This window comes from Procambarus clarkii, chromosome 82 (assembly GCF_040958095.1).
Source record: "Procambarus clarkii isolate CNS0578487 chromosome 82, FALCON_Pclarkii_2.0, whole genome shotgun sequence".
Lineage (NCBI taxonomy): Eukaryota > Metazoa > Arthropoda > Malacostraca > Decapoda > Cambaridae > Procambarus > Procambarus clarkii.
In genome coordinates, this window is record NC_091231.1 from 8,735,785 (window position 1) to 8,749,321 (window position 13,537).

General features: G+C 49.0%; 2 protein-coding genes across 2 annotated transcripts in view; one reads left to right on the top strand and one right to left on the bottom strand.

The window, feature by feature from the left end:
- The window catches only part of LOC138358196 (uncharacterized), a 68,856-nt gene that overhangs the window by 36,627 nt on the left and 18,692 nt on the right, over positions 1–13,537 (bottom strand). The gene's annotated exons all lie outside the window — the stretch shown is intronic.
- LOC138358123 (50 kDa spicule matrix protein-like) lies at positions 1,388–1,756 on the top strand. The gene has a single exon (XM_069315624.1). It carries the CDS (start codon positions 1,388–1,390, stop codon positions 1,754–1,756), a length of 369 nt encoding a protein of 122 aa, XP_069171725.1.

A 13,537-nucleotide genomic window follows, 5' to 3' on the forward strand; every position in this document is an offset into this window, starting at 1 on the left:
GCCTATCCCCCTTTTTTGTATATTGGGACTACGTTAGCGCTCTTCTAACTCTCTGGTAGGTCTCCTGTTTCCAGTGACTTGCTATACACCATATATAGTGGCATGCACAGGGCTTCTGCTCCCTCTTTTAGCATCCATGGTGAGGATCCATCAGGGCCAACAACCTTAGTCACTTCTAGATCCAGCAGATACTTCCTAAGCTCATCTGTGTGTGTATGTGTGTGTGTGTGTGTGTGTGTGTGTGTGTGTGTGTGTGTGTGTGTGTGTGTGTGTGTGTGTGTGTGTGTGTGTGTGTGTGTGTGTGAAAAATATACGTAGATATAGACATAAAGGAAAATAAGTTGGGAGTCAGTATATTAGACAGCTGATAGTTAGAAAAGCGGGGTACAAGGGCTAACAGCTGGATCTTGCAGGCACAAATAGTAAAGATAGCCCCATCCCCCTCCCCGCCCACCAACAAACACCCCTTCCCCACAAACACACGCCCCTCTATTGATGCGAGAGCTGCTAACTTCCCAGAAGATTAGGTCCCAAGGCCAGGTATTACCGGAGGGAGGAAGATAAGACTAGCTTCTTGCCACCTCAGTGTGTGCCGCAGGTGATCCTCCCCCACGAGCCGGGGACCACCACCACACCACCACCACATAGTGTACAGGAACAACCCACACTAGCAAGTTCTGTTGTGGGCGGCATTATGGGGATGTGTACCTGGCCCGGGTTCGATTCCCGGACCAGGCAGAAACAACTGGGCAAAGTGTCTTTCACCCTGAATGCCCCTGTTACCTAGCAGTAAATAGGTACCTGGGAGTTAGACAACTGTTACGGAGCGGCTTCCTGTGTGTGTGAGTGTGTATAGAGAAGAACAAATAGTTAGTAGTTAGTAACAGTTGATTGACAGTAGAGAGGCGGGCCGAAAGAGCAGAGCTCAACCCCCCGCAAGCACAACTAGATGAGTACCTATGTTAAGGAGGAATTAGGTGGCAGTCAATACTTTAGACAACCGACGATTAGACAAACAGGGTCCACGAGCCTACAGCTCCATCCTGCAGGCACAAGGAAGGAAGGAACTATCTAGGGGAAAGCGCCAAGCCATTGGACTATATAGCACTTGGAAGGGGTCAGGATAAGGATTTGGGATGGGACGGGGGGAAGGAATGGTGCCCAACCACTTGGACGGTCGGGGATTGAGCACCGACCTGCATGAAGCGAGACCGTCGCTCTACCGTCCTGCAAGCACAAACACTCAATATACACGCACGCACGCACGCACGCACGCACGCAACAACCCACAGACGCATCCACTTACGAAACCTGTACATCTTTCCTCATCAATGGCTTAATTTGCTTGTATTAAAAAAAATATGAGGAACAAAGGTGTATAAGAACAATGACGGTGGGTGGAGGACGACCTCGGTGGGTGGAGGACGACCTCGGTGGGTGGAGGACGACCTCGGTGGGTGGAGGACGACCTCGGTGGGTGGAGGACGACCTCGGTGGGTGGAGGACCACCTCGGTGGGTGGAGGACCACCTCGGTGGGTAGAGGGCGACCTCGGTGGGTGGAGGACGACCTCGGTGGATGGAGGACGACCTCGGTGGGTGGAGGACGACCTCGGTGGGTGGAGGACGACCTCGGTGGGTGGAGGACCACCACGGTGGGTGGAGGACGACCTCGGTGGGTGGAGGACCACCACGGTGGGTGGAGGACGACCTCGGTGGGTGGAGGACGACACAGTGGGTGGAGGACGACCTCAGTAGGTGGAGGACGAGGTCGTCAACAGTGCTCCTGCTCTATATGTTACTGGTAGCCTGGCTCCGTCGACCAGTATTTACCAAAAGTCTTTAAGGAATGACAAAGTTATCCAAAATAATTATATAACAGTATCCCGGCCGTTTATGTATGAATACATTCAATCAGTCAGTACTGATAAGGGTCATAATGTATCGTTATGCAGTGCTCTCTCGTCCTTATGGCCCTTATCGACGTAGCATCATCTACACACAGTGAAGGGTGCCACTTAGAGGCACAGGGAACAGGTCCTCTTGTGGCGGCCCTTGGCACCCCTCTCGTTCCTTCCGGCTCAACCATGCCGGGCCGGACTGTGGCTCACCCATGCTGGGCCGGACTGTGGCTCACCCATGCTGGGCCGGACTGTGGCTCACCCATGCCGGGCCGGACTGTGGCTCACCCATGCTGGGCCGGACTGTGGCTCACCCATGCTGGGCCGGACTGTGGCTCACCCATGCCGGGCCGGACTGTGGCTCACCCATGCTGGGCCGGACTGTGGCTCAACCATGCCGGGCCGGACTGTGGCTCACCCATGCCGGGCCGGACTGTGGCTCACCCATGCTGGGCCGGACTGTGGCTCACCCATGCTGGGCCGGACTGTGGCTCACCCATGCTGGGGCCGGACTGTGGCTCACCCATGCCGGGCCGGACTGTGGCTCACCCATGCTGGGCCGGACTGTGGCCTGCATCAGGGAACAGTTCCAGCCATACACTCTACCATCAGGGAACAGTTCCAGCCATACACGAGTGGCCGGAACAGGCTCCGGGAGCGATGAGGGTGACAAGGTGCCACAGTTACCCGCCAGCGGCCAGGACCTGCTGGTGGCTGACATGAGTGCCTCGTCTGTAGTGGCAAGAGAGTGCCAGGGTCACTACTGTTGGGAGCACAGTCCTGCCTCTGTACCTGACAATGTATCTCACTTGGCAGTACTAATATTGTTCCCCAGTCAATACTTGCACCTTAGTATCCCTCTTCTACATTATCAATGCTCCTACCTGTCTCTATATTATATAAAAAAGTTTATATACGAGACCACATGTTCTAAATGCTTACTGAATTAAATGAGGTGACGTGAGGTGTAGTTAGTGGTGGTAGGACCAGAGGACACGGGTGGAGACTGGTGACACAGATGAGGCAGGACCAGAGGACACAGGTGGAGGCTGGTGACACAGATGAGGCAAGACCAGAGGACACGGGTGGATGCTGGAGACACAGATGAGGTGGACCAGAGGACACGGGTGGAGACTGGTGACACAGATGAGGCAGGACCAGAGGACACGGGTGGAGTCTGGTGACACAGATGAGGTGGACCAGAGGACACGGGTGGAGTCTGGAGACACAGATGAGGCAGGACCAGAGGACACAGGTGGAGGCTGGTGACACAGATGAGGTGGACCAGAGGACACGGGTGGAGTCTGGTGACGTAGATGAGGTGGACCAGAGGACACGGGTGGAGGCTGGTGACACAGATGAGGTGGACCAGAGGACACGGGTGGAGTCTGGTGACGCAGATGAGGTGGACCAGAGGACACGGGTGGAGTCTGGTGACACAGATGAGGTGGACCAGAGGACACGGGTGGAGTCTGAAGACACAGATGAGGTGGACCAGAGGACACGGGTGGAGATTGGTGACACAGATGAGGTGGACCAGAGGACACGGGTGGAGACTGGAGACACAGATGAGGTGGACCAGAGGACACGGGTGGAGACTGGAGACACAGATGAGGTGGACCAGAGGACACGGGTGGAGACTGGAGACACAGATGAGGTGGACCAGAGGACACGGGTGGAGACTGGAGACACAGATGAGGTGGACCAGAGGACACGGGTGGAGACTGGTGACACAGATGAGGTGGACCAGAGGACACGGGTGGAGTCTGGAGACACAGATGAGGTGGACCAGAGGACACGGGTGGAGTCTGGAGACACAGATGAGGTGGACCAGAGGACACGGGTGGAGTCTGGAGACACAGATGAGGTGGACCAGAGGACACGGGTGGAGTCTGGTGACACAGATGAGGTGGACCAGAGGACACGGGTGGAGTCTGGAGACACAGATGAGGTGGACCAGAGGACACGGGTGGAGTCTGGTGACACAGATGAGGTGGACCAGAGGACACGGGTGGAGTCTGGTGACACAGATGAGGTGGACCAGAGGACACGGGTGGAGTCTGGTGACACAGATGAGGTGGACCAGAGGACACGGGTGGAGGCTGGTGACATAGATGAGGTGGACCAGAGGACACAGGTGGAGACTGGTGACACAGATGAGGTGGACCAGAGGACACAGGTGGAGACTGGTGACACAGATGAGGTGGACCAGAGGACACAGGTGGAGACTGGTGACACAGGTAGAAGGTGGAAAGGGGGGGGGTAGGAGTGGGGGTGCGATTTGTAGAATGGGCTTCGAATGGAAGACTCTCACCCCCTAAACACCCCCCCCCCCCCTAGTTTCCTGATATACCACACCCCTTATATCCCCCCCCCCCCAGTGGGTCGAGCCAGACCCGCCCCCCCCCCCTCCCAGGTAATATGCAGTTCGCGTATCATTTGGAACAAGACTTCATCATTTGGAAAGGTGGGTGGTGGTGTGCGTGCCGGAGCCCGCCTCATGACGGCACGCCTTTCTGTGCGTGTGCGTGTGCGTGTGCGTGTGTGTGTGTGTGTGTGCGTGTGTGCGTGTGTGCGTGTGTGCGTGTGTGTGTGTGTGTGTGTGTGTGTGTGTGTGTGTGTGTGTGTGTGTGTGTACTCACCTATTTGTGCTTGCGGGGGTTGAGCTTTGGCTCTTTGGTCCCACCTCAGGACCAAAGGTGTGTGTGTGTGTGTGTGTGTGTGTGTGTACTCACCTACTTGTGCTTGCGGGGGTTGAGCTCTGACTCTTTGGGCCCGCCTTCCAACTGTCAATTAATCAACTGATTGTTTTTTTCCACACACACACAACCTGTGTAAGGAATCATTCAGAACCTTGTATACCACATATGTAAGACCAATCCTGGAGTATGCAGCCCCGGCATGGAGTCCGTACCTTGTCAAGCACAAGACGAAGCTGGAAAAAGTTCAGAGGTATGCCACTAGACTAGTCCCAGAACTAAGAGGCATGAGTTACGAAGAAAGGCTGCGAGAGATTAACCTTACGACACTGGAAGTCAGAAGAGTAAGGGGAGACATGATTACTACCTACAAAATCCTTAGGGGAATTGACTGGGTAAACAAGGATAAACTATTCAACACTGGTGGTACTCGAACAAGGGTACACAGGTGGAAACTGAGTACCCAAATGAGTCACAAGGACGTTAGAAAGAACTTTTTCAGTGTCAGAATAGTTAACGGATGGAATGCATTAGGCAGTGATGTTGTGGAGGCTGACTCCATACACAGTTTCAAGTGTAGATATGATAGATCCCAGTAGGCTCAGGAATCTGTACACCAGTTGATTGACAGTTGAGAGGCGGGACCAAAGAGCCAGAGCTCAACCCCCGCAAGCACAAATAGGTGAGTACACACACGCACACACACACATATCTCCAGGATGCAGCCCGTAGCAGCCGTTTAACTCCCAGGTACCTATTAATTGCTAGGTGAACAAATGCATTAGGGTGAAAGAAACTGCCCATTTGTTTCCGCCTCCACCGGAGATCGAACCCGGACTCTTAGGACCACGAATCCCGAGCGCTGTCCACTCAGCCGTCAGGCCCCAGGTCAGGTGTCTGTGTGTGTGAATGTTTTAACATTTGGGAGGACATTCCCCCTTATCTTCCCCCCCCCCCTGAGGGGTACCGGGGTGTAGAGTGCACGCTCGAAATACACTAACTACCCGACGTCTATTATGTTACTCACGAGCCAGTTCCATAAATGTACAGGTCACAGACGTCACAAACCAGTACATGTCCAGAGGAAGTCCCCTGCATGGGGAGCCTGCACCGCTGTGAGGCGTGCACGGTCACTGGGGGTTGTTGATGTCTCCAGCAAAGCTGTGGCTTCTTTGTCTACAATGGAGCTGTCCCAGCTGGATTGTTTCTTGGGTTTCGGCATGGTTGGTCTGAGTGCTGGGTCTGCCATGGCACCCCATTCTGTATCGCAGAGACAACAGTCTACATACAAGTCAAGATTGCGAACATAAATAAATAATAAATAAATATGTTTATTCAGGTAAGGTACATACATACAAGTGATAAACATATTTATTTATTATTTATTTATGTTCGCAATCTTGACTTGTATGTAGACTGTTGTCTCTGCGATACAGAATGGGGTGCCATGGCAGACCCAGCACTCAGACCAACCATGCCGAAACCCAAGAAACAATCCAGCTGGGACAGCTCCATTGTAGACAAAGAAGCCACAGCTTTGCTGGAGACATCAACAACCCCCAGTGACCGTGCACGCCTCACAGCGGTGCAGGCTCCCCATGCAGGGGACTTCCTCTTGGCCGTCGCCATCTGTGAGGACTGCGACAGACACACGTCCCACTCAGATCATGTAGTCAGTTTTGGTCGCCATACTACAGAACGTCAAATTCACTAAAACCAGAACTGGAATGGATATAACTTGCATAATTTTATAGTTAGACGCTTATCCTGTTAGGAATTCCGGCCATCCCGCCCGTGTCGTGCGACATGCTACTGCTATCGTGCCGTGGTCACATTACCAAAAGTGAAGGTTAGTCAGGGGCTCCGGGTCTCACACAGTCGTGCATACCAGCATACCTCATCTACCTGGGCAGGTACGGCTCCACACAGTGACAGTGTGCTCACGTGCATAATGACGTATAATGCTTATTATACTAAGGTATGTGCAGGACAAACGTATCAATGGTGACACTAGCTCTCCACATATGTCAGTTGCTTAATTTAGAAACTGTACTTGAGGTCGATCTCGAACCCATTGATGATGTGACGACTTATATTGAATTTTGTAACTAGCTCGTCAAGATCGTAACTTGCTTAGCTAAATGAATTGTGGGGTTCAGTCCCTGAGCCCATTATGTGCCTCTGTAACCCATTCCACTACCGCCCACAAGATGGGTATGGGGTGCATAATATATGAACTAAACTAACTATTGAGGTATGAAGCGTATAGCGAGGTATGCTCATCTTGTCGTCCCATGACCTAACTATAATGCATACAGCAGCATTAGAAATATGTGCAAGTAATCTACCATTAACAGAGAAAAGTACGGACCGAGACTGGCGTTGCCTCTGTACACGAAGACAACACATCATAAGACACCACAAAGGACCATTCTTTCTCAACAACGACAAGGAAGGACCTGTAGACAAATAGAAACGATCCGGCTAAAACCTCAAGAATCACATAACATCCAGGAGAAGCGAAGAATGCAAAATGCTGTGTGTAAAACAGAGAGGAACTCTAAATATTTGTTTCTCCTAAGCAACATCTAGAACAAGGACTAAATCTAATCTTGCACCCCCCTGCGCGGAGGTTCTCAGTCCACCTCTACACACATTGAAGCTCAATCATGCAAACGAATCCTTTATGTGATGTCAACAGGGAACCATACATCAGATGTCACCCTAACAACACCACTGGACTTTGAAGCAGCCATAGACATCATGCCCATACACTCTGCACCAGCACCACACTCATGGAATTCTATATTCATCAAGAATTGAAAAACAAAAACTACTCACAGGCCTTAAACGCCTTTTGGAGACTGAGCTTAGATACTACTGGTGTTAGCCCGGTACACTTAAACCAGCGGAGATCGCGCGCCATTTTACTAAATATATAAGACATCTTCCTTACCAACAGATAACAGGATAGCCAACAACTGCCTGGTCATCACAACAGCCAACAACTGCCGGGTTAACAGGATATCCAACATGTGTTGTACCAGGAGGAACTCCAAGCACAGAGAGAGAGAGAGAGAGAGAGAGAGAGAGAGAGAGAGAGAGAGAGAGAGAGAGAGAGAGAGAGAGAGAGAGTGAGAGAGAGAGAGAGAGAGAGAGAGAGAGAGAGAGAGAGAGAGAGAGAGAGAGAGAAAGAGAGGAGAGAGAGAGAGAAAGAGAGGGGAGAGAGAGAGAGAGAAAGAGAGGAGAGAGAGAGAGTATGGTCTGCGGAACAAAGGGGGTATACCGCCCATTGACGTAGTATGGCTTTACAAAATGAACAAATAGTAAGTTCTGACTTGCAAAAAATAGCAAGTTCTCAAGTCCATAACTTGTATAAAACTATCTACATCATTTAGTACAGTAACACACTAGGGTCACAAATCCTTACAATTGTTTATAGTTTAGAGCCAAGGGCCTCGGCCGGGAGACCCGAGGGCCTCGGCCGGGAGACCCGAAGGCCTCGGCCGGGAGACCCCGAAGGCCTCGGCCGGGAGACCCCGAAGGCCTCGGCCGGGAGACCCCGAAGGCCTCGGCCAGTGGACATACAAGGACATACCACTGGCATTCTCGTGCCTATACTTCATATCGATCTGGTCATTTACAACACTTACAGCACGCCAGTTCCTCTGTAAACATTCCGTGAGAGCGTCGAACCTTCCTCTCTCTCTCTCTCCTCTGTGTTAACACAAGAGCTGTTTCTACCTTGCCTTATAACACATTTCATCCAACTCTACAAAGTTCTTGTCCAGCTGAGCCAGACTCACACGTCTCCCTTACCAGCTGTCACTCCACATATATCTGGTCCGCGCAACTTTTTTCAGAGAAATCCAATTTGTTCATTGCAATTTATGTGTAGAAATTTTCTGCCTTCGACAACGAAGTGCTGGATTACGACCAATGGCTGTCTTCTTTTATGTAAGAGTAACTTCTCTCCTATTCTTACTCTCTTACTATCTTAAACTGGATCATACATGAAGATGACGGCGATATCTTTAATAGACTTAACGTTATTTAGCATCGACTCTGTTTTGGTGGTGCTAGTGTGTGTGCGTGCGTGTGTGTGTGTGTGTGTGTGTGTGTGTGTGTGTGTGTGTGTGTGTGTGTGTGTGTGTGTGTGTGTGTGTGTGTGTGTGTGGGTGTGTGCGCGCGTGCGTGCGCGTGTGTGTGTGTGTGTGTGTGTGTGTGTGTGTGTGTGTGTGTGTGTGTGTGTGTGTGTGTGTGTGTGTGTGTGTGTGGGTGTGTGCGCGCGTGCGTGCGTGTGTGTGTATGTCACTGGATCAAAGCTGAAGAATCAAATAAATAATCAACAGATACAGCAACAATTTGAGACTAGACAGAGCAGAAGCAGTTGACATCAAACAAATTAATTATCAACATATAGCTTGTACGTAGGTCCATCTTATAATGCAGCAGACCAAGAGAGAGCTGCCAGTTACAGCACTTACAGCCCCAGTCGCCCAATGGTAATGTTGGGAGGGGTGAGAGAGAGAGAGAGGGAGGGTAGGGAGGGCAACATGGAGGGAGAGGGAAAGAGATAGGAGAGAGAGTGAGGGAGAGCGGGGGGAGGAGGGGGTGTAACAAATGTGAGAGTGACCCAGCGACATCGCCCAGACAGGATCGATCGCACGTAACACAATGATGTCACGAACAATGGTACTTTAAGTTGACAAGGAGTGACTGCCACCACCCGCCATCTGGGCGTTGTTCTCCCAAACTATCAATGAGGAGTTGTCTCCTAGACCTCCAGGCTTCTCACTCCTCACCTCACCTCACCTCACCTCACCTCACACTCGGCACACAGCAATATTTACGTTATATGCTTCGTTACTTAACACAACAAAGCCAAAGCCGAAGCTGATTTTTTCCAAGTAAATCCTATTGGGAATACAGTTGTAAATTTTTGCTTTATAGTTTAAGTTGACGTTTATAAAGAAACTTCCCCACCTTAAATAAATAAATAAATAAATAAATAAATAAATATATATATATATATATATATATATATATATATATATATATATATATATATATATTGTTGTGTGTATACTTTTTATATATATTATGATTGGTTGATCATAGTTTCTTAAAGGTATTGTGTAACTAAAAATAACCTTTATTAACTTTAAAATAATATATAATGTCGTATTTTCTAAGGGTTGTTGTTGTAGTGTTGTGCAAGTTAGATTGTGATTGACAACAAAAAATTGTGATTTTCAGTCAAATTTAATGATTTCCAGTCAACGAATTTCCACTCGCCAATTAAGTGATTTTCCCCCAGTCGTTAATTTAGTTTCCCCCAGTCACCAATTTAGTAGTTTGGTCTAGGTTCGAGTCCTGGCCAGGGAAGGTTGACGCCTATTCTTAACTGTACGCCTCTATTCCCCCAGCAGTAATTGGGTTCCAGGTTGTAAACTGACCGGCGAATAGTGTTCCAGGGAGAAACCAGTGAGCAGGGCTTACCATGAACTATGGGAAGGGAAAGCTCTCAGCCAGCTAACAGGAGTCAGCAGTCGTCTGCTCCTGTACCCTCCTGTGTGTAAAACTAGTAGGGTAAGGCTTACCATGAGCTATGGGAAGGGAAAGCTCTCAGCCTGCTAACAGGAGTCAGCAGTCGTCTGCTCCTGTACCCTCCTGTGTGTAAAACTAGTAGGGTAAGGCTTACCATGAGCTATGGGAAGGGAAAGCTCTCAGCCAGCTAACATGAGTCAGCAGTCGTCTGCTCCTGTACCCTCCTGTGTGTAAAACTAGTAGGGTAAGGCTTGCCATGAGCTATGGGAAGGGAAAGCTCTAAGCCTGCTAACAGGAGTCAGCAGTCGTCTGCTCCTGTACCCTCCTGTGTGTAAAACTAGTAGGGTAAGGCTTGCCATGAGCTATGGGAAGGGAAAGCTCTAAGCCTGCTAACAGGAGTCAGCAGTCGTCTGCTCCTGTACCCTCCTGTGTGTAAAACTAGTAGGGTAAGGCTTACCATGAGCTATGGGAAGGGAAAGCTCTCAGCCTGCTAACAGGAGTCAGCAGTCGTCTGCTCCTGTACCCTCCTGTGTGTAAAACTAGTAGGGTAAGGCTTACCATGAGCAATGGGAAGGGAAAGCTCTCAGCCTGCTAACAGGAGTCAGCAGTCGTCTGCTCCTGTACCCTCCTGTGTGTAAAACTAGTAGGGTAAGGCTTACCATGAGCTATGGGAAGGGAAAGCTCTAAGCCTGCTAACAGGAGTCAGCAGTCGTCTGCTCCTGTACCCTCCTGTGTGTAAAACTAGTAGGGTAAGGTTTACCATGAGCTATGGGAAGGGAAGGCTCTCAGCCTGCTAACAGGAGTCAGCAGTCGTCTGCTCCTGTACCCTCCTGTGTGTAAAACTAGTAGGGTAAGGCTTACCATGAGCTATGGGAAGGGAAAGCCCTAATCCTGCTAACAGGAGTCAGAAACCGACTCCTTCTGTACCCACCATTACAATAATATTAAGACTTTCAACCCTTGTTAGACACGTGTCTAACAACCCTTCAGTTTTCCGGAAATATCAACGTTGTCCCGCATCTTCTCTTCAGGCATCATAAAGTTTTCGTTGTATTATATAACATAGGGAATTTTGTGTATTTAAATCAAAACTAATATAGAAATTTGACTAAAGCTAACCTAACCTCTCTTAACGTATCCTATCCTAACCTATTTTAACGTATCCTATTCTAACCTAACTTAACGTGTCCTAAGCTAACCTGTCTTAACGTAGCCTATCCTAACCTAACCTATCTTTAGGTAGCCTATCCTAACATAACCTATTTAAACGTAGCCTATCCTAACCTATCTTAACGTAGCCTATCCTAACCTAACCTATCTTAACCTAACCAAACCAATCGTAATATAACCTCACTTTAGTCATTCATGGTAATATAATATATTAACATTGTTAAGAATCAACGAATTTGGAAAGCATTATTGACAATATGGAGGAAAATAGCCGTGTTAAGCAAAGCGGGCCTAGTAGTGCTGTTGTTGTTGTTGTTTTAGATTCAGCTACTCAGAACAATAAGTTCCAGTAGCACGGGCTATGGTGAGCCCGTAATAGTGCAGTTGTCGGCACGACACTATATATTGTGAGGCGGGTCGGGGAGCTGCTAGGGTGCAGAGGAAGCCAATCCTTGATAAAGCAGTACTGGATAATTTACAAGCGCACTGTGGTATTGTGTGTGTGTGTCTGTGTCTGTGTGTCTGTGTGTGTGTGTGAGTGTGTCTGTATGTGTGTGTGTGTGTGTGTGTGTGTGTGTGTGTGTGTGTGTGTGTGTGTGTGTGTGTGTGTGTGTGTGTGTGTGTGTGTGTGTCTGTGTGTGTGTCTGTGTGTGTGTGTGTGTGTGTGTCTGTGTGTGTGTGTGTGTGTGTCTGTGTGTGTGTGTGTGTGTGTGTGTGTGTGTGTGTGTGTGTGTGTGTGTGTGTGTGTGTGTGTGTGTGTGTGTGTGTGTGACAAGCTGTGGTGCTACACAACCCAGAACAGAAGCAACTGCAAAAGGCCTATCGACCCATGCGAGACCGCTCCTATTGTAATGCGAGGAATGAATAATAGAATTCCGTAATATATTTAACCTTTTCCCAATGGAGCTCCGAGATCTTCTCCGGGCCCCAGGACTCATCAAGCATTTACACAACCACTTACGAAAACTATACATCTTTCAGCAATCACAGTCGTCTTGTTTACATTATTAAACAGTTTACGAGCTTGGAGACTTTACAACCCAGTGATCATAAACAACCTCGTTAGGCTCCGGAGCTCATAAACTGGAGAATAAATGTAAACAAAGCCACAATTATTAAGGAAAGATGTAGAGGTTTCGTAAATGATTGCAGAACAAAACAAAAAATCAACCCAACCATATTGAGGGCTGGTATTATCTTCGCCAGTTGTGGATATAACACTGATGTTATCTTATTTCCATGCGCCTCTACAGTGTGACTTGTCAGTATATCTACTCTTAAGGCAAGAATATTTATATCACAAGCCAGAAGCAGCTCTCACAAGCTACATAAAAGAACATTAACAATCCCCTAAAGTAGCGTTTATACACATGCCACAATCAGCCCTCACAAGCCACAATCAGCCCTCACAAGCCACATCACAAACATTACCAACAACCCCACAACAACAACACATGAGTGAGGCTTCATACCCTGCAGACCGTGCACTGGTAATCTGACCCAAGTGCTGTATTAATGCAGGTTTCAACGCACACAATGTAATTACACGCTACTCGGGCATTTGCAGTTACAAACATTTCGCAAACTATCTCAGTTTTTGTGCCGGACAAAGGGACTGTTGTTGTTGCTGTCTTACCTGTTATTCCCTTCACACACACACACACACACACGAAAAAAAATAGTAGTTAGTAAACAGTTGATTGACTGAGAGGCGGGCCGAAAAAGCAAAGCTCAACCCCTGCAAGCACAACTAGGTGAACACACACACACACACACACACACACACACACACACACACACACACACACACACACACACACACACACAGGGCGCGGAGCACTATGGCGTACACTGTATCTTGAGGTTATCTTGAGATGATTTCGGGGCTTAGCGTCCCCGCGGCCCGGTCCTCGACCAGGCCTCCTTTTTGTTACACCCCCCCTCCCCCGGGGAAGCAGCCCGTAGCAGCTGTCTAACTCCCAGGTACCTATTTACTGCTAGGTAACAGGGCATCAGGATGAAAGAAACATTTTGCCCATTTCTTTCCGCCTCCACCGGGGATCCAACCCAGAACCTCAGGACTACGAATACGAAGCGCTGTCCACTCAGCTATCAGGCGCCCACCTTGAGGCATGGCTCTTTTACAACCACACACACACACAAAATATATATATATATATATATATATATATATATATATATATATATATATATATATA